General features: G+C 30.4%; 1 protein-coding gene across 1 annotated transcript in view; it reads right to left on the reverse strand.

Annotated features, from left to right (window-relative positions):
• Positions 1 to 25,978, reverse strand: part of LOC129962676 (uncharacterized) — a 44,304-nt gene that overhangs the window by 2,804 nt on the left and 15,522 nt on the right. The window contains exons 2-3 of the mRNA XM_056076584.1: positions 8,137 to 8,313; positions 1,319 to 1,429 (exon numbers count right to left, since the gene is read on the reverse strand). Coding sequence (XP_055932559.1) covers positions 1,319 to 1,429; positions 8,137 to 8,313 — 288 coding nt within the window. The remainder of the gene's footprint in view (positions 1 to 1,318; positions 1,430 to 8,136; positions 8,314 to 25,978) is intronic.

A 25,978-nucleotide genomic window follows, 5' to 3' on the forward strand; every position in this document is an offset into this window, starting at 1 on the left:
GAAGAGATTGTGAGGAGAACGTGTAGATACCCAGCATCTTTGGGATGGTAAAGGATTATACTTTGTCCCAAATGCTATTTAGGATTGCTACACCACTGAGATTCAACTTACATTAGGAAAAAATCGTCCAGAATGATTCACTAAAAACGAAACTTATTAAGAATTATTTAGAATAAACATTAGGGGGATTGTTTTTGAAAACTATTAATCTTGGTATATCACAGAATTAAAATATTATTTCCGAAGCCATCAAGTCGAAATGCAGCACAGGTACAAATGTCTCATGCAACAATGAACTTTTTTTTCTTACTCTCTTTCCTTTCCCTTCTTTCTTTTAGCTTGACCCAAAGAAATTTTTATAGAATATGACAAAACAATTTTATATTTATACGAAATTTCCCCGGGGTTCGTTTAGATAGTGGGAGTTATATGGTGTGAAGAACGCTCAATCACCAGGCGGCAGAAGAAAATAAAACAACGACGTTTATTTACACGAAGACACACAGGACAGCAGAAAGACGACAACTATATACAGCACAGAAGACGATTATCTTCAGCCGAGACGTGCAGCATACACAGCAGCATGCAACAGATTCTATTGCAGACAGTAGCACACAGCTTAGTTCAGCACTAGCTTCAATCCGTCGCTGCTCCGCTTATCTCTGGAAGGCCAGTTCTTTATCGTCGTTTCCGACTACTCCAATCGACTCACCACCACTGCTGGGTCACGACTACTCGGTAGCTGCGGGCCACTCCTTTTATAGGTCTCAGGAGGCAGGGCTAGAAGCCTCTCAACCAATCATGAACGTTCGAGGCGTATCTCATTTCCTACTGGACGGATCGGGAAAATTCTCGATGTTTCGGGTATAATCTATTTTGTCGCCAAACTCTGGGACCTCCTATGGAACCGACTATGCTGGGAAGCCGCCTCACAGATTCGTAACAATATCATGAAGAGAACTTCTGAACACTACAATATTCTAGTGTAAATATTTGTACTAAAAATAATTATTCTTTCCTCTATTCCTATTTTATTTCTGTTATTTTTTAACAACTTCATCAGACATGACAATATTCTGAATGAAATAGGCACAATCGTTTTTGGGAAAACTCCGGGCTTCAAGAGGTAGGCGACGCAAAACAAACATTATACTTCTAAACATAACCAATATAAATATATGGATTTTGCAATAAGGTTTTAATGACACTTCATTTTAGAACTGAGTGTCAATTTCAAGACTGAAATTAGACAAAAACCAAAATGAGTAGTAAGCAAGCTATTCTCTAAAAGCGGCTAGTATTTAAAAAATATTCTTACCGCTGCTACTAATCTGGCCGCCCTTGTATGTCCACAACTGCCAATAGAAAGAAGTGCTAAATTGGTTACGATGAAGAAGAAAATTGTGACTATGCCGTCGTTGAGAAGTATCTGTTGAAAGAAAAAAAAAATGAGTTTAAGATTAAATTAGTTATTCTAACAACATTCGAATAATTTTAAATTTTACCTTATTTCACTTTGTCTGAAGTGTCTCTTCTCTCTTAACAGAGTTTGTTACATGAAAAAGCAAGCTTTGTTAAGGGAGAAAAGATGTAGAAAGCTCTCTTATTGAAATCGGTAACCAAGCATTTATTAATGCCTTATTAGCGATTGTTATTGCTTAATTTTGACGTTTAGATTACAAATATACTCACAATTTTTTTTTTGGGGGGGGGTAGTCAATCACGATTAAATACCCAATTGGTGTTCAATATTTTACATAAACATTTGGCACATCCGCTAGTGATTTTTGACACCCTAAAGCAGGGGGTTTATGGTTAGCCAAAAACTTTCACGCATATTCTGTAATATTGTAAAAGTGTTATATCAGAGAACGCCTTGCACGACATTGGCATCCAATAATTACGAAATATTAACATTTGGAGTGAATTTAGCATGTCATCCTTGATGAGTTGTGGTGGTAACTTCATAAGCCAGATAACAACCTCTGGAAAGGTGTGTACACTTTTATCTAGTGACTTTGTTACTCGGCTATGAACCCTAACGTTGCGAGTTCGAACCTCACTTGCACAGAGTTATTTGAAGATTAATCCTGGCATGCATTCTTAGTATCCAAAAATCGAATTTGTGTTTTAGACGCGTTTTTCTCAACTCATTAAAACAAAAATTTGACACAAAACTGCACTTGTAGTTGTAAAATTCATGCCAAATCTGATATATTTAAGTCATAGCGGTTTAGACTTATAGGGTTTACATGTTTCTGAAAGTGCAAAGAAAAAGACAGTCAATCCTTAGTTGGATTTGGCTCAAAATTTGACAAGTACCTACACAGTAAATGCTAAATCTGTGTACCGAATTTCATCTATCTAGTTCTCATCGTTTTAACTCATATTCGAACAGTCGGACTTCCTCTGAACAGATTTTACTCAAAATTTGATAGAAATCAGCAAATTCGATGTAAAGACCATATACCAAATTTCAACCATCTAACTTAAAGCGTTTTTTTAGTTATCTTTGTCACAGACAGATGGACAGTTTTTAAAAATTTATTTTTTCGAACACAGGCGGTCTAAAACGTAAAGATTCGTCAAAATCTCGAGTTTGAAATTTTCGATGATTACTTATACTTTCTCTATGCTACCTATATGAGAAAGTAAAAAACTCATCTTGACTAGGTTTTTGGCTTGCGATTTTTAGAGGCATTGTGAAAAACTCGGCTTTCAGTTACCCAAAGTTCGGTTGACCAAATTTTTATTGTAAATCCAAGTATTTTTCAAATGGAGACAATTGTTATCTATAGGCAATGCTATAATATCACTAAACGAGAAGTAAATACACTAGACTAGCCTGTAGAAATCGCGAAATGCAGCAGTAAGTGGAATTACTTCCAACCAGTGTAAATAAAGGAATATGAATTCGGAGGATTAATTTATAGGAATCCATTTATGAGTTAATCATTTCCACTTGGTTGATTACTATAAACTTTATGTTTGGTATTTATCACAAGTAATCTGAAGGGAAACGTTACTGCGTTTTTATCAAGTGAATCAACCATTTCTTGTTATTACTATTCATAACAAATTGATTATTTCTTTAGAATCATTAATTACAAAACTCGGAAATTTTTTCGATTTCTTTTTTATTTGTTCCAGAAGAATAAAGCGAGGTTATTTCCATCCTCTTTTGTAATACAGCGCTTTAAACGTGTATTGGTAATTCCACCAGATATTATTTGATTGCATAAGATATTCTATTGTTTCCAAGAATAACATTCTTAATGTACCGACTTATATTTCATATTGCATAGTTTACGGAAAAGAAAATAATAGAAATTGGGTATTCTTGATAGCACATAAAAATAGAATAGCATATGAGAAATAAAACTTTCATTTTATGAAAATGTAATTTTTAGTAAAATTGTATTTATATATTTTTTAACCATGAATAATGAGATCTGTTATAATGAGAGCTGTAAATTTAATTTTTTTATACTTATCGATTTTTTTTGTTTGTTTTCATCAAATCATTTCTCTTACCATGTTTCATAAATGGAATGATGGTTAAACATCACGGAGATGATTTTCGTTCCACTGATTGGTTCATTAGTTAATATACCCGGCTGCTGGGAACCGAATTCATTATTCTGAACTGTGGTTGGATGAAAGGTCGACACTCGAGCCGTATACTTCTCTCAAATTTTCACGCAACATCAATAATTAAACGTGCCCAAGCCTGCGTTTGCGATCGATCGTCGAATCAACACTCCTCTAAAATCAAAGTTCAGGCTCTGCATTTAACACTTTCAACGCCACCGACGAGATATCTCGTCTTTCAGATACTTCCAATTACAGGTTTCTGTGGGCTAAACTTGTGGGTTGAACTTTCTAATACATATCTATCAACCTATCTAAACTGGCGTAAGAGACAAATTTTAGCCCACAGAAACCTGTAATTGGAAGTATCTAAAAGACGAGATATCTCGTCGATAGCGTTGTAAGTATTAAGCTACAGTGGAGTCTGTGGTTCCAATGAATCTTAGTTGATTTCGCCAATTCACTGAAATATGTTGTGGATGTTGGGCTGAATGTAGCTGTAGTTTCATCAAATTTCATGGAGCCTGCCAGCTAAAGTAGCCCAAAAGCATAATTATAATTCCCGTGAATACTTAAAAATTCAATTTATTTTTAAAGAGTCCATCTTTGATTGACTTTTGGGGAAATTACCTCTAATATTAATATCATTACCACTAATACTAGTTAGTGTATGTGTTGGCGCTTTAGAGGCTAAACCGTTAGGCTTAGAGCTACCAAATTTAGCACATGCATGCTTTGGAGAGAGAAAATGTGCACCTCAGGGAGATTTTTTTTTAAATTTTAATTAATTAAAAATTAAGCTGAATTTTGGAAGTTTCCCATGATAATTTCTAAAAATATTATTGCACAAAAATAAATTTTTACACTGTTTCGAAATTTTTAAAATTGTCTTTTTAATAATACCAATTTAATAACATTGCAAATTTTTCCTAAACAGTGGCAATTTTTCTAATAAATATTTTCTTTTTAACTAATTTTCAGTAACAGATTATATTGTTACCCTGAAATTAAAATCGGTTTCATCGTTACATCAAATATTTAATCGCATGATTTTTATTCATTACTGAAACTAAAGAAGAAGGATTCTGTTTAATAGCGCTATGTTGGAATGGGACTCGTTTCCATTAAAAATGTTCATGTACACAATGAACAGACGTAAGACAATTAAAACAACATGGTTTTAATGTCTGACATTTTAATAGGAACATGGATAAGAAATTATATCTAAACTATTTATTTGAAATTAAATTTACTCAATATCTCCAATGATCTGGCTGGAGAAAAAAGCGACGAATCTTAAATATGGTGTGTGTGTGTGTGTGTCAGCAAGTAAGGCCGATCAATCATAATGTAATGTCAGTAAAACAAGCAATTTTATAATATCCAGAGATTGAGATTGAGTACTCTCGAGAGATAGTATTGAGAGAGTGAGAGAAAAGATGGCACTTTTGGAATTTCACTTCGAAAAGAATAATTTGTACGCGGGGATGATCAATGATAAAGAGTCGTATTTGTTTACATCGTGACACAAGAGCAAGGCGAGAGAAATTTTTTCCCTTTAGTGATTTTACTAAGAGATTCTGATAAGGATTTCTTTGACATTTGTGACAGAAGAGAATCTTAGGTGATTTTGAAAGGAGTTTAGTTTAGTTTAGTTATATTAACGTCCCGTTGTAAAGCAACACTAGGGCTATTTTGGGATGGTTCTCGTAACTTTGAACCACTGTCATACGACGAGGACACCTGAGCTGGCGCCTTACCCTGCAAACTTCCACACCACACCAGCAGGAGGACGTTTGGCCTCCGACGGATTTAATGCGCACCAGACGTGTTTACACGATGTTTCTTCGGTGGAATCGAGTCTGGAATCTGAGGCCCTTCGGTTCCGAAGCAGAGACCTTACTACCAGGCCACCGCGACCCCCAATTTTGAAAGGAATGTGTATGTGTTAGGGATTTTTATAACTTTGCTCGGAATGGGAAATTGCAATAGATATCAACTTTTAGTAGGCGCATATTATATATGACGAAATTAAAAAGTGCGTTTTGGATATAATATATTAGAACAAAATATCATGGGCGATTTTAAGATAAAAATTAGGAAATTAAGATTTAAATTAAATGAAGAGATATTATATATATTTTTACTTTTTTTTTTTTTTTTTTTTTAGTTCTAAGACACATAGAAACAGATATTACGATATTACCACATTCGTCTACTATATATTTGTGCTTAAATAAATATTTGTGTATAATATATATTTGTGCTTAAATAAATATTTGTGTATAATTTATATTTGTGCTTAAATAAATATTTGTGTATAATTTATATTTGTGCTTAAATAAATATTTGTGTATAATTTATATTTGTGCTTAAATAAATATTTGTGTACAATTTATATTTGTGCTTAAAATTAAGTCATTTTTAAGGATATTAATTATTTTTACATACACTAGAGATAGTGCCAAAATATTGCAATATACACATTCAGAAATATTTAACCGGGTAGTATTGCCATACCATCCATTTAAATTAATCTCCTACTATAATAGTCACTACACTACAAGGTACGCAAGTTATTCTAATGTATTTCTAAAATCTATATAGTTTCATTATGCAGAAGGTTGCGTGTTCAGATCACGTCCGGGTCACCAATAAGCGAGGATCGAACTTGCAACCTTGTGGTTCGTAGCCGAGTAACATGACCACAAGACAAAAGAAATTTCTCATGTCTCGTAGCTGTTATCTGGCTTATAAAGCGTCACCACACATTATTCTTATTCGAATATATTTTTCTAATATTTTTTCTTCTGGAAAATTTTCTCAATTTACTTCAGATTAATTGAACGTAATTTCTCTGTTGATGCAGACCATATATTTGCTTTGAAACAGGTGGAATGATAAGAATCCCTTACTGTTGTAAAAATCTTTCTAAATGAAATTTCAGAGAAATTGTTAGGAATTTGTAATTGTCAGAATCGTCATGTTATGGTGAAGATTGCCTTGGATTCAAGTCATAAAGCCATGTTAACACACGATAAATTTATTTATTACATTTAAAACATAACATCAAAGGCCTTCAAGCTGCACCTAGACAAATACGAAGATGTGTTCTGGTTACGAGAGAAAAAGTGAGAAAACATAATGATTTTTTTAATACCCTAATAGAGGACAGCACGTCCTGATTACAGTATAATACTCAGTCACGGCGCACTCTGCAGTTAACAATTTTCATTATGTTTTCAAATCATGACTGAAACACCACAAATTTATAGAATTCTATTCATCGTCATATATATATATATATATATATATATATATATATATATATATATATATAAAGACGGAATAAAATAAATTGATGTACTTTTTTAAATTTATAATGGATATATAATTATAATAGCCTTAAATAGGTTGACAGATAAACACGATATTTTAGGATGTATACTTTAATTGCTTGTTAAAAAAACTTCCGTCAATGGCAGATAAATAGATTAGAAAGTAATCTAAACATGTGGCATTTTCAGTTGAGGTTCAAATTGTGTGCCTTTTTATAAATTCCTAAGTGCTATACAGGTGATTCTGTTAGAGATGGCGCGCCATGAATTAAAATTTGTTAATCAGAGGAATTTATCATTAGTATGCGCTTTTTTTTAATTATATAACTACTAGTCCTTTGATGACCAACATGTTCGTCTGAGCATTGGCTTTTTTAATTGTTAAACTATTGATATGGAATGTATTTATTTAAAATTTCATTTGCTACTTGATAAAATGGAGAAATACGGATTTAATAGAATCAATCAACTGAAAATTGGCATGTAAGTGCATATGTATACTAAGATATAAAAAATAATAAATGACACTTCTATTTCAAAGTCCACACACACACAAAAAAAAAAAAAAAAAAAAAAAAAAAAAAACAACATGTTACCTTAATATTGTCAAAAGCACGCGGTTGAATGGATGATCTAACAGTCCTATAATAATAGGGATTACCTGTCTGATAACTGTTAACCCTATTTTCACGCTCGATTAAGCTTTCTGTTTGGTGCTTATTTCTATCATCTTGATTTTTTTTTCATCTTATTTCCACTGAATGAATGGAAGTTTTGGCGACATGGCAATGCCTCTTCTTGTGAGCATTTCAAATACTACTTGCAACTTTATTAATGAGTTAAGCGAAACGTTCAATTGCTCAGCTAAAAAATGTTCAATGAAGCAATCTGAGTCGTTCGCACGACGATTTGTTTACATTTGACTGTTGCCATTCGCCAACAAGTAATAAGAATGATTTCTGTGCCATACACATTAGTATTTTATATATGGAGATTGTGTTTCATGATAATTATTCACTCCACTTTAAAAAAAATGAAATTAGATTGTAATTGAATTTATCAACATTATTATTAATTCATATTCTTAAGCTTATTTATCTATTTTCTATAATCTAGACTTATTTTGGAATTCTTCACAACTTTCCACAAAAATGTTAAAGGACAATTTAGAACTGTCTACAAAAGTAGATGAAGGAAAATGACTCACGGATAAAGGAATGTCTACTGCCGTGAACGTTTCGTCGAGTTTCAAAACCATGATGACGATGATGAAGATGGATTCGAGCAATGCAACGATGAGAAGAAACATTACAGTACCGTACCGACCGGTGGTCAATTCGCAGTAGCCTTCCGCTAACATGATGATGGAAACGATCGATAAAACCTAAAAACAACATGACATGATTAAAATGTTTTTAAAAAAAATCAATAAATTATTGAAATATAAACATCTAATACTGTACAAGCAATGAATACAGAAGAATCCATCTGCGATAACACATACTTTCTTATTAAGATCAAGGGCAGGCACATTTTTATTTCCTCATATAAAGAAAGTGTAGTAGTTGTCAAAATATTCGTACTAGAGAATTTCACAAATCTTCGGATTTTTATCTTCCCGCGTTCGAAAAACTGTTTTCTGGAAAATGTCCGTCCGTGATAAAGATAACTCAAACGATTTGACTTAGAAAGATGAAATTTAGTATGCAGTCTTTATACCGAATTTGTAGATTTCTGTCAAAACTTGAGGAAAATCCGTTTATAGAAAGTCTGTTTGTCCGCCGGTTTGAATATAAGTTAATATGATAACTTCAAAACTAAGAGCTAGATAGATGAAATTGGGTATACAAATTTAACATCCATAACTTAGACAACTAAGAAATTTTGAGCTAAATCCAACCAGGGAATAACCGTCAATTAATCTGTATTCTAGAAACGTTAAACGGAATAAATCAAAAATGAATTGCTTTCATTCTATCAAATTTGGTATGAAATTTGATCACTACAAGTGTCGTTTTATGTCAAATTTTAATTTCAATCTGTTCGGAAAAAACGTGTCTAAAACACAAACTACATGCACGAGAATATATAAACAGCCAATACTTTGACGGAATCCGTCTAAAATTTGATATTGATCTATAATTTACATTGTTGTTGTTTCTATTGGCACTTGTCATAGACAAGACCACTGACTTCTAAAGTCAGTGATTTTAAGGCGTGCGTCTCATGTTTTTCAGTAGCGCCACCTAGGACCAAGAGCACGACTTAGCTACGCAAAAGTCACAACCCATTTTACGTGGCGGACTTCATTCATGCATTTCATTCACAGATCGTAATTTAGACCTGAATCAGAGAACGATCACCCCTGATCCAATACCCCCAGTGGTATTACTCTCGACATGGAGGTCTTTGTGACCATGACAGATTTATGCATGCGCCAGTCACCACATACACGGAGAGTCTTCGGCCGGCGGGGTTCGAACTCGCAACCCAAGGGACGCGAGTCTAACGTCCTACCAACCAGCTATCCCGGCCTCATAATTTGTGTGCTAAATTTGTATAACTAATTTTGTTATTCTAATTCTTATTATGTAATTATCGTGTTCACTCTGACTTGGACAGACATACCCGTTTCGATTGGATTTTGTTTAAAATTAAATATAAATCTAAAATTTTGGTGTAAAGATCGCATACCAGGTTTCAACCTTCTAAATGAAAGCGTTTTTGAGTTGCTTCTATAAACAGACATAATTTCAAAAATGTGTTTCTCGGGCTTTAAGAGGTCTGAAACACGTCTATTTGTCCAAATTGCGAGGTCTAATTTTTGACGGATACAATATTTTCTCTTTGCATACTTTATACACGAAAAAAAAAAATTAAGTACCTTTCCCGAATCGTGGCATTCATCTTCCATTTTCAATCAGCGGGATTGGTCTCCTCACAACTTTCTCGCATAAGCTCTAATAAATCCCAGAGAACGCCTTGCATAGCAATGGCGTATAATGCTAACGAAATATTAACCTTTGACGTGGATGTAGCATTTTTACTGAATCTACCGATTGATCAGCAAGTTTTTTTTGGCGATTAATCCCTGGCATATGGTTAAACAGGAAAATAGAATTTTTGTTTTAGACACGTTTTTCCCAACCGATTGAAACAAAAATTTGACACAAAATTACATTTGTAGTCATGAAGCCACATACCAAATTTCATATATTTAAGTCACTGCGTTTTCGAGTTATCGCGTTTACCTGCTCTAAAAGCACAGGTCGACTGATGACACTTGTTGGATTTGTGCTCAAAATTAGATGGATATCTACATTATAAATGTTAATTCTGTGTATCGAATTTTATCTATTTAGCTTTCTTCGTTTTGTACTTATATTCGAACAGCCGGACAGACAGACTTCCTTTAAGCAAATTTTGCTCAAAATTGGATAGAAATCTACAAATTTGGTGTAAAGAAAGATTTCATGCGTCAAGCTCAAAGCGTTTTTGTACAATCTTTGTGGACATACAGACGGACATTTTCCAAAAATGTGTTTTTCGAACACAGGGAGGTCTAAAACGTGAATATTAATCAAAATCTCGAGTTCGAATGTTTTGACGATTACTATACTTTCTCTATACTACATATATGAGAAAGTGATAATTTCGACTGTATATCTTAAAACTTTTTTGCTGGAGGACCGTTTTGTCTATCAGTTTAGTTTAGATTAAAATTCCGATTTAAAACTACACAAGAGCTATTTTTAGACAAGCCTTGTAGTTTTCAATTGTAGTCGAATGGCGTTTTGACCATCCAGGAAGCTTAGCTTCCGCTTTGTTTCACTTTGAGCCTTTGTTAATCTGATCAGAACAATGTTACTTAAAGAATTGCTTCCTTCATTAATTACTTACATTTCTCTCATGTTTAATCATACAGAGTAATAGTTGTAGTTAATATTCAAATTAATTTTGTGGAGGAGTTACAATGAATGGACCCCGATATTATAAATACCGTCTTCTTCAAAAAGTTGATTTTGTATTACTAGTCCAAACTTCAATAACGTATTTTATAGCGAACAAATAAGTACAAATAAAATCAGTTTATTTGATATTTCCTTGCTTAATTGTCTATGAAATTATGAATTTTTGTCATCTTCCGTCAAAGCTGCATTTATGGATTGTAAGCTTCCTTTTGCCTTGTTCTCTAAAGTTTTAATCGCTGCACTTTTTTGGAACTTCAGAAGCGTTATATCTTAAAACAATTCTTCACCTGAAGAAAAGTCGCATAGAGGGGAAATTGAGATCTGTAGGATAATTGCGAAAATATTGGGATGTTATATGACAACAAAGATATTCGAATGTGATTGGATAGAATACAAAGAAGGATTTATGAGCCAATGTATTATCGTAATGAAGTACCCACCAACAACTTAAGAATTACAAATATCTGATGACTTGCGTTTTACTAAATCATGCTAATGTTTAAGGATAGTTATTTTTTGAAGATGAAGAAATTTCTTGTGTACAAACCTTTTACAATCAGAGATAACTTGGTATCTTTTCTATAAGATGAGAGTTTTTAAATTCTGTATTCACAAATTACGCGTATGCTCCATATATAGAATTTGAACTGAATGATAACTGTTCCGACTAGACGGTCACATGATATTTTTTGCTTCTATTCAGCTAACATATGGAAAATATTTTAAAACAGAATTTTTTTAATATAGTAGTATTACCGAATCCTAGTTCTACTAATCATAGATATATCTACTAAGTAATAAAGAACCTTTGTTTAACAAATATAGTAGAGGATCGATTTAGTAAAGTTGAACCCAATGGAATTCTTATTTAACGGGCAGAATTTGATTAATATATTTGAGATTATTTTTTAAAATGTCAAATTATTAAAAGTAAATAAAATAACGATTCATTCAAATAAATGGAAAATCATAGTAGATAGTCATACACATATTAGTGGGCTCAATGTTTTCTTTATGTCTGTTGTAGTCGGGCTGATACACGACAAAGAATAACTTTGACAGTTATAAGTGACAGTGATTGATTGCCATGTGGTTTACAGAAAGAATACACCACGCAGCATTCAGTCACAAAATTAAAGATAGTGTTTATGAAAGTTTTAACTTATGTAAAGTATAATCCATTATGAAGATAGAACAAATCATTAGAAAAAAAATTCTCTCATAAAGAATGAATGATTCTAGTAATGACTTTTAATATCTATGCCAACGTAATGTTGTGAATTTATATAATATAGGATTGATAATTGCAATTTTTTGCAGTTCGTACGATAATTCGTACGACAAGTGACAAATAATTAACATTTGTCATCAGTTAGGCACGTTTAATTATGCAATTGGTTGACTATAAACGAATAGAGAAGTTAGACAATAAATTTTAATAATTGCATTTCATATTAGTAACGTGATATTATTTGTAAAAGAATTTTTAAAAAAATCAATTTTCGGGACATCGTATGGACATGTAAAAAATAATGTAGTTTCAAATCTCTAATCCAAAATCCCTAAGATTATAATGTTTGTGACTCGACTGGTCCAAATTTGTTTAATTTTTAAAATTTGTTGACTTTGGAGACCAATTAACATATCAGAATATTGTTTTCCTCGCAATAAAATTATTAATATGAAATGGATAATTATTCAAATTACATTTTTACTACTTGATATAACTGGAAATATAAATTAAATGTAAATTGAAATTAATGTGAGAACAAATTACTTCTTTCTATTCTCGATTTTCAGATAAAATAAAACTTCGAAAAAATAATTAGATCTTAACTGCGATAAATAAATTATTAATTTTGATGAGTTATTACTTGAAATGTTTAAGTTTGGCAACCGGTCATGTTTTTAAATCTACAAAAATATCATTTAAAATGAGTTAACTGTCAGAATTTTACCATGTAATAAATTGTTTAGATTTATTTTTCTTATTTATTTTTTAAAAAATGAATAAAAGATAAGGAATTTATAGTAACTGCCAAAATATCAACAAAAGTTTGTAATTAAAAAGCAAAATAAAAATCGAATGCCCATTATTAAATTATAAAAAAAATTATTCGTTTTCAACTGATGGAAAAAATAAATATATTACATACATTACTTATGAAACGAAATGAAAGTAACTGTATTCAAAGAGCTTGAGTTGAGAAAAAAATTTAAAAGATTATATAATATCAAACAATAGGAAGACAATTATAATTTTAAAAAATCTGCTTTATTGAGTGCATACGGTTAGAAGTTATTTAGATGTTCTGTGTTTTATTTCAAAATCAGGTATGATGAAAGGCAATTCATTTTCTTATTAATTTCATATTTTTCTGTATTATAAACAACAAAGATGCAATTTTAAATTGTTAGAGTAACTAATGATTAAATAGCATAATGGAGAAAAGTAGCTTCCGATGGTTTTAAAAATCGTTTGGAGCAAATGATATTCTCATTTTAAATTTTATTAAAAAGTTGAAGACGATAAGATGGATTTGTGTATGATTATAATTTATATAAAAGTTTTTTAGCACTTAAAATATTAATCATGAAAGTATTTTTATCCTATTCAAAGCATAGTATATAAGATAATATTTAAATTTTTTAAAAAGATTGAAATTCAAGGCTTTTAAAAAAATCGATTAATGCAAAATGCTGATTTAACATAATTGAAAAAGAAACATTTAACATTTCGAATTGACCTGAATTAAAATTTATCTCTATAGAAAACACAAATACATTTTAACGGTGGAAAAATAAAACGAAGCATCGTAACAGCACAAATTTCCAAGCTCAAAAAGCCATTGTTTAAATTGTTCTTTAAAGTTATTTTCTTCCAGATAATAGTTCTCTTTCACAAAAACGCCCACGTGGATGGAATGTTTCGAGAAAGAATCTTGAAAATTTCTCCGATTCACGAATGAAAGATTAAATGACGGCAGAATGAGTGAAAATGGAAGAATGAAGCTTCTTCCTTTGCGGGGAGAGTTGGAATAATTTTCGCGCAATTACAGAGGCAGAGAAAAATGGCTGGAACAGAATACGACCTCTCGTCCTTCAGTCACCTGATACGCATAATTCATTGGTTGCGAATAGGGTTGACAATGCAGAAAACATGTAGCGAGAACAAAGCAACAATGACGGTGCCATAATTTAAGGCCTCCGGTTTCTTTTTCTGGGCTTCTGTGATTGTTCATGTCATCCAAAAAGAAATGTTCCGAATTCGACACTTTTTCCCAGATAAATGGCTCAGAACAGAATATTTATGTCTGCGTTTACCTCCATGAACGCTTCAAGTTGGCATTCTGGTTGTTCGGAATCGCATTTGGTATTTTTTTAGAGTTGTATCTGGTCTTATCATTTATCCAGTTACACGTAAATCATTTATACTTGGCGAAGTAGGTAGCATATATATTTAAACCTAATTATTAAAATATATTTAAACCTAATTATTAAAAAAATCCCCCAAAAATTATTAAAGTAATTTATATGCTACTTAAATAAGTTAGTTTTTTTGTCACCTGATCGCGGTTCAAATTTAGGAGGTTCGACATAAAATAGCTCTCACGTTTCTCTGAAATGGGACTAAACAAAACAAAACTAAATTAACTCCAAAATTACATGTTACCTACCAGCGTGAAAATATTTGGACCTTTTTTGTTGTTGTTGTTGTTATTTTCATAGTAAATCACAATTTGTCGTTAAAATTTTTGGTGTTGTTTTAGTAGAAAATCACAATTTGTCGTTCAAAAATTTTACTTTGAAAGAACCACATATTTCAAATTATGTATGAGAGATTTAATTGAAACTAAACACAAACAATATTCCAATTTAATCAATTGGTTGCCAAAGGCAGTTAGAAATGTAATAAAAAACTAATAGAAAATAAATATCTATTGCAGAATAAGAAAAGAAAGTTAACTTATTCTCCATTTAAAAACCAAAAAAAAAAAAAAATGACGCAAAAGCGATTGCATGATATAAAAGTGTTCTAGATCATACTGTATCAAAAATAACATTCTGCAGACGATGATTTTAATTCAAATAAAAGTATAGTCGAATTTACGAATGGCCAACGATCTTAACAATACAAGTTTCAAACTGTATATTTATAAATGCAATCATAAAACTAGAAATGTGTTTGTAATGTGATTGTCTTGACATATTTACAACATTATGAATAAAAGACCATAAAATGCTGGCAGCCAAAATAATGTAATCATAACAATGATTCCCCGAAAAATGCAGAACAAAAAACATTTGCATAGAACAATGATCCTTAGATTGATAGCATTTTGTTATTATTATTATTATTATTATTTGTCTTACTTTCTCTCCTCCTCCTCCTTCCTTAAAACTCGAATGCAAGTCAAGAACATAAAAGATAAACAAAGCTAAAGAAAAATAAAAAGCAAACCAGTGTTACGTAACGTAATAAATCTTTATCAATGTAAAAAACGCAATTTTTGCACCATTTGAAAAAACAAAACAACTATTAAATTCTGCAAGAGAACTAAAAAGCTTATTCGTTTTAACACATCGCACAGAAAGCAATAAAAAAATAATAATGTAGCGATATGAATCTTTCCTAGTCATTATTTATTTTTTTAAACCAAATTCGAAAGTTTATTATTAATAATATTTTTCTTCTTATTATTATTAAATGAGAAACTTTCAATTTTTCAGCAAACGTTGGGAGTAGATGAAATCTTTTTGAAAAACAATTATCGACAAAATTATCATTACAAAATATTATGTAATAGGATGCTTATTGGATGAAATTCATAGTTTGCAATTTTTTCAGACTAAATTAAATATAATAAAAAAGATTTTTTTAAATCATATTATCCGTATAGGGTTTAAATACTTATAATTCAATCTTAACATATAAATTAATAAGCTAAACATTGTAAATTTATTTTCATTTTGAATTTTTATATTCAGGATTGTTGCAAATATTATGCGATTATCAATTTAATGCAGATTTTAAATATGATTTTTGTTCTTCCATTTAAAATAATAAAAATTAAGTTTTTATGTTGTTTTTTAAAACTAATATTTCGTTTGCTAAATTTATTAAAAGAATTTTCGGAAATTTACATCGGAGATAATTTTGGTTGGAAAGCTTTTAATATTTTATTATAAATTTTTCAAACATTCTAATAATAATTAATGCTTCTGGAAATAACGACATTATAAAAAGTGTTTAATCGACAGAAAAATCTGAAATTAAACTCCTTAAATAGCAATGTCTGACCCGCGAAATACAGCTGGCAGTAGGTGTTGATACGATGGTCACTCAGCCAACGCAGATTTCTACATATTAGTAGGCGTCTGAATTGCTCTTGTAGTAGTCTAAATAAGACTTTCCAGTAGAAAGTTCGCGGTTAGTTGAATAAAACAATTAAAAAGGCATAAGTCATTTCTTCAGGAAATTTTGAAAAAGAAATATCTGCACTCACTACTCGGAGAGTGTCTGCTCTAATTGTGGTCTTTCCAAATCGTTAAAGATAAGCAAATATTTCAACTTGGAAAAACGCTTCAAGTGATGTAAACAAATATATTTTATATATTCGAGTCAATAAATGTACTAAAAAATTTTAGGAAATTTAAAATTTTTATGTAGTCCGCGAGTTTTTTTTAAAATTATATTTAGTAAAATATTCTCTACACACTAACGATTTAAATAAAAAGAAAAGTTCTACTCTTCTACGACTAAAAATGGACCGAGTTAAGGAATTTTGAATTTCATTATTTTTAGCCAATCAAAAGTAACCATGAGATAGAACCGCTGGATAATTCGCTGACGTTTTTCTAGAGGCGTTCATTGAAATGGTCTGAAAATTGTCTAAAATAGTAATATTCTTTATAACTCGATCACTTTTAGTCGTAGGGAGGTTTTCTTTTGCTTAAAATTTTAGAGTTTTAAGAATATTATACTAAATATGACTGATAGGTCCAAGAAACTCGTAATTTTTTCAGCGGTACATTTATTGACTTAATTAACACGAATCATAATTCTTTACGTCATTTAAAGCATTTTTAAAACTAGAATTATCTGCCTATCTGTAATAGTTTTGAATTTAATGATAATCGAATAATAAAAAAAATCATGAAACTTTTAGAGTAATATAAATGCACTTCAGCGGATTGAATGCGTTTTGTTAGTGCGCATGGGCAGTAGCAATAATCTGTACTGTACGCAGTAATTTTCTCACAGCATCACGGAATTTACCCTTTTTTGTTATATTTTGCCTCAAGATTAAAAGTTCCAAAAGGAATACTGTAGGATTGTCAATGGATTCAGATATTTAAGCGCAAAATTGAATGAATTAATTTTATATTTATAGATTGTAAAAACTTGATGAATGAACAGCCTCATAAACCTACCATAAACCTGCCTCTGTAAACTATGACAAATCAATCCTTATTTTAAAAGCTTTTATACTACAAGCAGTCACTACAAATACAATCGTGTAATAAAGTCTCATTTTTTTTTTTTTTTTTTGTCAAAATATTTCAGTAGAAAATCTGCAGCTAATATGATTTTGTTAAAATTGATCAAAATTTTATGGTGATTAATTAACTGCTTATCGATAAATGTATATTTGATTTTTCTGCAAAAATAAAAGTCGTTAATGTAAGCAGCAGTCACATGTAGATAAATTTTTTAAGCTCTGAGTAATACGATTGAGTAAAATTATGAAAAAAGCATGCACTAAATTACGCAAATTTAACAAAAAGGTTTATTCTATCTAAAAGGAATTGACCGAAATCAAATATAAAATTGAAGAATTTAGAAAATTAAGGTAAACCGATAGGAATGGGTTCCCTGCAACTTTATCTACAAAAGTGTTATCCTCTATCGTCCTCCTATGTAAAAATTAGAGACCTTAAGGCTGTGAATATTACTGCATTTTGTGATTCGTAGAATAGTGACGAAAAACAATTTGGAAGCCATTTTTAAAAAGAACAGGACAAAATAATTTCACTAAACAAATTGCAAGCCAAATTTCAGTTATTCTAAGTGATTACGTTTTTGAGTTACCACATTTATATGAATAAGAATGTATAGACCGACAAATGATCAGTCGTAGGTAGATTTGATTTCAAATGTTATACAAATAGACACTTTAAATGCTAAATATATATAACAAATTTTAACTATCTAGCTCCTTGCGTTTTGTAGTTATCGTGTTCAATTGCATTCAGACAGATAGACAAATGAATTTCGTTCAAAATTTGATAGAAATTTACAAAAGACCACATACCAAATTTCATTCGTCTAGATCAGTGGTTCTTAACCTATGGGTCGCGACCCAAAATTGGGTCGCGAAGCATATTTCTTGGGTCGCGCTGAGTCGAACCAAAAAAGTTAGTAATACACCAAATTTCAGACATTTTAGAAATGAATTTTCTACAAAGTGGAATTCATTATGTCAATCTTTTGGTTTTATTCGTTCGCTTTATTTACAAAATATTTAACAGGTAAGCACTTCTAACTTGAGAATAATTTTAAATACATGCTGATAAAAAAAAAACGATATCTGTAATTTATAATATAATTTGATAAATTTCAGCGCATTTTAGTTGTTTTAAAGTCAAAATGGATGGGGAACTCTTTCCCAGGGCGGAGCGTCACATTTTCTGCCTTTTACAATACTGCCAAGTTGGGGTGAAACAGAGTATAGGAGGTGTTGGTAATACGCACGCCATTGCTTTGCGTGCGCTCAGACTCAGTAAGCTCTCTGTCAAAAACTCGTTTCTAAATTGTAATTGTAAAAAATTGTAATTAATTGTAAAAAAATTGTAATAACCCTAATAATGGCAAAACGTGAATACAAGGAAGCATTTTTAGAATTAGGTTTTACTTGCATTTATGATCGAGGAGTGAACAAGCCGCAATGCGTGTTGTGCAGTGAAATATTAAGTAATGAATCGATGAAACCGAACAAACTTAAAAGACATTTTGATGCAAAACATAAAAATTTTTACTTTGAGGGAAAAGATCGTACTTTTTTCGGAAGAAAAGAAGCCCGTTTAAAAAGACAGCGTTTGGATGCACCAAGTAGTAGTGGTTTTATAAATTCTGCCAAACAAGCTACACTTGCTTCTTTTCATGTGGTTTGGCATATTGCAAGACAAAAGGAACCCCATAATATTGCTGAAAAACTTATAAAACCTGCTGCCATTGACATGGTTAAAATGTCAATTATTTTCAAAAAGTTATAAATATATTTTAATTTGGTCAATAAAAATTATTAAAAACACTTGATTATTAATTAAATTTTCCTTGGATCGAAAAGTACTTTTATTTATCTTTATTATTAAAAAAATAAATAAAAAATTTGTAAGTTAAAAAAAATCATCATCGTAGGGTTGAAGATTTTTTAAAAATACGATCTAAAATAAAGCAATGAAAAAATTTTGACTTTTTCTCAAATTTGGGTCGCGGCTTAAAAAGGTTAAGAACCACTGGTCTAGATCAAACCGTTTTAAAATGTTTGTATTCACAAATTGGCATAATTCCAAAAATTTAGTTTTCGAACTCAAGGCGGTTTGAAACGTGGAGAGTCGTCATAATTTCGATTTCAAGAGAAAGAAAGTAAAAAAGAATCCACCCAAATTGTTTCATTTACTCATTTTTTGACAGAGGAAAATAATTTCCAAGACAGGATGCCAGTCATGATGACGTAGGAGAGAAAGAAAGAAAAAATCGTACCAGATGTTTTGAGTATTTTGAAATTGTTCTCTGGTTGCTCTTCTGTAAACAAAGTTTATTGCTCCAAAAGTGAACTATTCGAAACTTTCATGCTTTGTGATGCGTGACAGACAGCTCACGCAGCTGTTACTCATGAAACTTATTTACATCACCACAAATCTGTCACACGATGCACACGGAGAAAAATGTCACTTTTACCTCAGTATGAAACCTAACAACAAACACAGCTAATAAAATAAAATATAAAAATGTTCAGAGAAAATAATTGCTAATTAAATATTTCTGTCTTTCATTTCAACTAATTATCTTAGTAATGGTAGTAATATAACCATGATGATTAAATTCAGTGAACTATATCTTATTACAATAAAAGAAAGCATTTTAAATTACATTTACACAATAATGATATAGAATTCTGACTGGTTAGCCATTCTTCATATGAATGACTTCACGTAAAATGAATAGACACCAATTTGAAATTATTAATTAAAGATGGAAAAAAAAATGGGCGAAATCGGTCCAGTTGTTGTGGGATTTATCTAAATTTTATTTTGAAATATGTTTCAAAATAAAGAGAAAAGGATTAAAGAGAAAGGGAGTAGATAATAATTGATGATATATCTTGAGCTCATAAGCATTCATATGAAGTAAAATCTTTCGAAATCAGTGCAATGGTTACGGCTGAGGTTGTCGCGGTTTTTTCTTTACAAAGAATGTAAAGCGGTCTTTCGATTTTTCGGAAAATAGAGGGTGGAGAATGTAGGTGACCATCGAAGACATATTTAGGAGTCATGAGCTTTCATATGAGACAAAAATTAGCGAAACCGGACTAGTGGTTCTGGGTGGTTGATTTTTTTCATTTTTTTTTTATTTCTGTTATATAAATAACGTAATGTTGTGCTTATAAATATTGATAAAGCTTTCACTCTAATTTGCATTGAAATCGTCGAAAAATTTGATATCAATTTTTAGAAGGATTTTTTTTTTTTTTCTTTCCGCATTTTCTCGAGTCAGTAATAAATTTTGAAATTATGTTTGTGCATCTGTCCAAACGTATATGATTACGACAATTCAAGAACGCAATGAGCGAAAAATTTGTGAAATATTAATTGTTTTGCTTTTCTGTATCGTTTCTGTCTAACCTTTTTCTTAGTTTTTTTACATAAGGTGCATGAGGTGCCGTTTTTCATGATGTAAATATCGTTCCAGCACTAATTATGATGTTTTATTATGAAGATTATTTCCCAATTAAATATAAAGTGTTTTCGTTTCTCATTTTGAAAGTTTTGTCCCCGTAGCCGTAACTGTGGAAATTCTACATCTGTTTTCTATAACATTCCTGAGCGTACACATTAAAATATGACCATTTGAATACAATAAAGCACAAATGTAATAAGTCAAATATATGAAATTAAGCATATAAATTTCTCATTATAATTCCAGATATGTATCAAATCTTCTCTCAATCCATCAAAGAGTCGACTGTCTATCGGCTAGCAAATATGTGAACGCAATATTTCGAAAATGCAACGATTTAGATAAATGAAATTTGGTATGTGGTCTTATAACTAGCATTGCAAATCTATAAATAATTTTAGACTTTCTTTGGAAAAGATGAAATTAAAATTCTATATTTAGTGTTTATCACAGCTCTAAACCATAAAACAGGAAATTTATAGTTTAAAAATAAGAAAGTAAAGAGAAAAACATGGTTTCGCTGATTTTAAATTAAACAACATATTTTAAATTTAGAGTCATGAATGCAATATGCATCAACTCCCATAAAATAAATACATTTTTTGTTAAATTATTATATTTTGTTTCATGTTCACTTGTTAATAACACAAGCAATCGTTCTTAATCTTAAGTAATATATCCACTTTACTACCATTGTAACTGGTTCTTTCAGCAATTTTCTAATTATTTTTCTATACTTAATTTGAGAAAGAAATCGAATAACTATGTCTTATGAAATCATAAATAATAATAATAATAATAATAAAGGCAGCAAAAAATCAAAAACTGTCAAGATTTTTTCCTCTTTCTTTATAAGGGAGAGTTACAGAATTTGGACCAGTATCATAACTTTAATTCTATTAACAGGTCATAAAATATACAAATTGTGTTGTAACATTGTAAACGCGATATATATAAAATCATTTTTCAGAAAACTACGTAATTACAGTTAGAGAACAAATGCCTAACTTAAAACAACTTTAAATAAATATTTCAGCTGAAGATTAGAATCCCCTCAGGCTATTTTAAAGTAAGTTGCAAAATAGGATAGAAAGCTTATTTGGCTTACTACAAAATTTATTAATTTTATTAAATTATTATAGTAATATATAATCTTCAGAAATCGGAAAGTTGAACTAGAAAAATCAATAAATAAAAGGCATTAAAGATATTTGACGTTAGTTTAACGAAAACTAAGACTGCAACTTTTCGTATCATATATGAAGAAACAAAGGAAGAGGAAATGATAAACACATAAAATACTATACTTAGGCCCACACATTATATATGAATGCGAATTTAGGGTTCTAAAAATATTTTAGTTTCAATTATACTAAGCTTAAATTAGTAATTCAATCTGGACAACCAGTTTCATTAATTTGACCGATGACAAATTTTATAGTGCTTTCTCCTTATTTAATTATAATATTTCATAAAAATGCGTTTTTTTAGTGATTAATAAACTACAAAAATGATTATTATTTGTTATTATCATTTTTCGGCACTGTATGCTGAAAAAATATATAATTTAACAGGAAATTTGAACCACATTTGAAATATGTTGAATCAAAATCGCGGATTTCACTGCCATTTTAAAACAAAAGTTAAATATTAATTACTTGCGTGTCAAAATATATTAGATGGGTAAAGTAACACATAATAATTATAATAATAAAAAACAGGAATAATCAAGAACTTGAATTCAAATTATGTCATTCAAAAAATATGATTGATTCATCTTATTCTTCTTTTTACTTAACGAAAGAATTCCTTTCCGGTAAAGAACGAAATCACGTGACCGAAAGCTGTTTGAGAAATTCTCATGAGAAATTCGCTGTACGCAAAAGCATTCTTTTTGAAACATCTCAAGTGAAAGCAAAATCGTGCAAGAAGAACACGATGACATCCTGATGGCGTTCACCCACTTCGTGTTTCACACGTCCAATTTCTAATTTATCGTTTATTGTAAAGATCAAGAAAAAAACACATGCACACATCAGAAACAAATGAAAGTTTAAAGGGAAATATTTAAGAATTCTATCAGGAATAGGGAAAAAAGGATAAAATGTTTGGAAACCAACTTGAATAAATTATTCGTATTTCGAAATGTTGCCTAAATAAAATGGCAACGAAATGCTTTCAAGCATCAGAGTATAATAGATGTTGCTTTGTTCAGTTTTGTTTAGTATAATATTTGTAACTAACATATAACTTTTAGTCGTGATGAAATGTTACTTATCTCTGTACAGAAATACCCCCCTTTCCCCCCCCTTACCTTTTTCTTAAGAAAAGCATGTAGTGTATTTCACCGAACTGTACTGACGCAGTCAACTAGAATTTACTTAGATTTATTTACTAGCTTATTTTGAAGACGAATCAGTGTCTTTCAGAACAATAAAGGGTTACGCAAAAGTTTCCATAGAATTTTTTAAAAGGTCAAATCTAATTAAAGAAGTTTCTACCTTTGCAATTCGTTGAGTTCAAGCAGTATTATCAATTGATAAGGTGCTTACGCGCCAGTACATAGCGGTAATGGAAGATAATTCCCAAAGAGTACAGTTGATGATAGTTAAAAAAAAATCATAATACCAAAAGATGCGAGGGAAAAGATTTAGATTAGAATAAAGATGACAAATTTGAAAAATTTGCATTAAATAAATCCATATCCACAATAAGTTAGCTAAAAAAGTTTCTGTAGAGATTTAAAAACAGAGAAAAAAAACTTTTAAATGTGATTATTTTGTATAAAGTAGAAACTTTTGTAGTAGTAAAATACTTTGTGTTGTAAAAGTATTTTACTACCATTTATTAAAAGTATTATAACGACCTGAAACTTGCCCATGCCATTCCAGGGAGTGGGGGGGGGGGGGCAGATCCATTTCAAAGTTAATTGTGCCATTTTTTAGTTTTCAAAATATTTAGCTAGGCTTCAGTATTTTTTGTTCAATTCTTTTTTTTCTTCTTTTTTTTTGCCGATAACTTTTTAATAATTATTGCACAAAATGATATATATATAATTTTAAATAGCAGTTACAATTAATTGAGTGAGTTAATGTGAGGTATCAATTAATTTTCATAAAATTTTTTTATATTATTCTAACAATGCTTAAAGTCTTTCAGGGTTACTGAACCCCATTCTTATTGAAAGCAGAGACTCAAGTAGGAAGAAAAGGAATATCATAAGCATTTTTTTCTGTCAGGCACACAAATATCAAAAAGAAGAGAAAGATGCTTCAGATCACAGCCCTAAAAACTGTCGTATCTTTTGCTGTCGCGATAAAAATGATAGGGAAGAGAAAATTGAATATCAAATGATTGAAAGCAGCGATAAAAACCGGAGAGAGTGGAGACGGTTCAGCTGCTAGCCGAGAAACATAGATAACATAGGATTTGGCTAACGAAAATAAACGATGGATACTCAATAAATAAAAAAAAAAACTATTGTTAAGTTTAACGGACTATGTGCGTTTCAAAGTACTTAAGAAATTTGAATCTCTAGTCCTAAGCATCACAGCATACGTATCTTTTAAACTTTATTCCTCTATCTTTATTTTATTTTTAAAATTTGCTTCTTTGCACACAAAAAAAAATTAATATGGCAGTAACGAGCATAAATACAAATTCCACAATTAAAGTAATGAAAAATTTTATTGTAAAAGATAAAAATGAATTAAAATCAGATTTAAAAATAATTTATGGTAATACATTTGACATATTTTTGAAAAAGTGCTTTGAGTTTTAAAGTGGTATAAAAATGGGTTTTGTAATATAATATTCTCCGAAATTATTAAAAAAAATGCCAAAAAAAGATGGAATTACAAAAAATTTTCCGAAACCTTCCTAGTTGAATAAATCAACATTTGTATAGAAAATATTCCCATTTAAGGAATCCATTAAAGCTCAAGTGATATAAGTTAAGTGCACTAAGCTAGCTAAATTTTGGAAATCTAGGTACCGGTGCAGGAACCCAAAATGTGAAATCACAATATAGTATTACGCAACAAATATATAAGTTAATACTATTTGAATTCCACAACTCCGTCTATCACGTGATTGTGACGCCATCTCCATCCATCACAGATGGTGATTTAAGCTGATAACGCCTCAGATCTATTTCAAGGACTTTTCATATCATTTTATAAAAACTTAATACTTATTTTATAATAATATAATACCAATAAAATAAAAAAATAGCACTGATTAAAAACATAACACTAAAGAATTTCCACAACTAAATAAACTCATCATCATTAAAAAAATAGAATAAATTCAAAAGGCGCCATTTTTTTAACAAGGAATTTTATTAAGGAGTCTGCAAGGTTATTATAATACTTTTAAGACCGGCTAAGGTATAAGCTCAAAAATTTTTGCAGTCAGATAATTAACACCAGAAATAGAAAAGAACTTTCTATATAGAGTACGAACGAATTAAGTAAGAATTGATTACAAACAAAAATGCAATAACAAAACAAAATATAACAATTCTTTTTACGCAAAAAGGTTTAACTTTTTAACATAATAAAATATAAATAGCAAGAAAAAAATTCGTCTTACGTGTAATCGTGTGGATTTTAATAAGCAAAGAATAATGAATACATCACGGGCGCCATCTTTTTATTCTCGAAACAGAACGCAAGCCGATAAAGTTCTATTTATCATAATTTGCAGTAAACACAGCTGATTAGGTTTCACTTCATCATGAATGATACTAAAATTTTCGTCAAGTTTTCTGAAAGTTTCGAATTTCCTAATTATGACATGAATCATGGCCTTTAGAAAAATAACAATATTATTCATCTAATTTTCGACCACAATTGGAGTCAATTTCAAGTGATGTCGCAGTCATGTGACAAATTGCTGCGTGTTGTTTTGTACAGTAATGTCGTTTTCTTTTTCTTCTAAAAAGAAGAGCGATAAAGTCCATATTTATGAGGCACATGAAGTAAGAAGAAATTGACTTTATTTACAGCATACAAAAAAAATGTGAAAATCGGTCTAAAATTTCATGGTAAACGTGAGAAATTACAATTAGTAATATCTAATAATAATAAAGGAGAAAGTGTATGTGGTGTGTG

Source organism: Argiope bruennichi, chromosome 1 (genome assembly GCF_947563725.1).
Source record: "Argiope bruennichi chromosome 1, qqArgBrue1.1, whole genome shotgun sequence".
Lineage (NCBI taxonomy): Eukaryota > Metazoa > Arthropoda > Arachnida > Araneae > Araneidae > Argiope > Argiope bruennichi.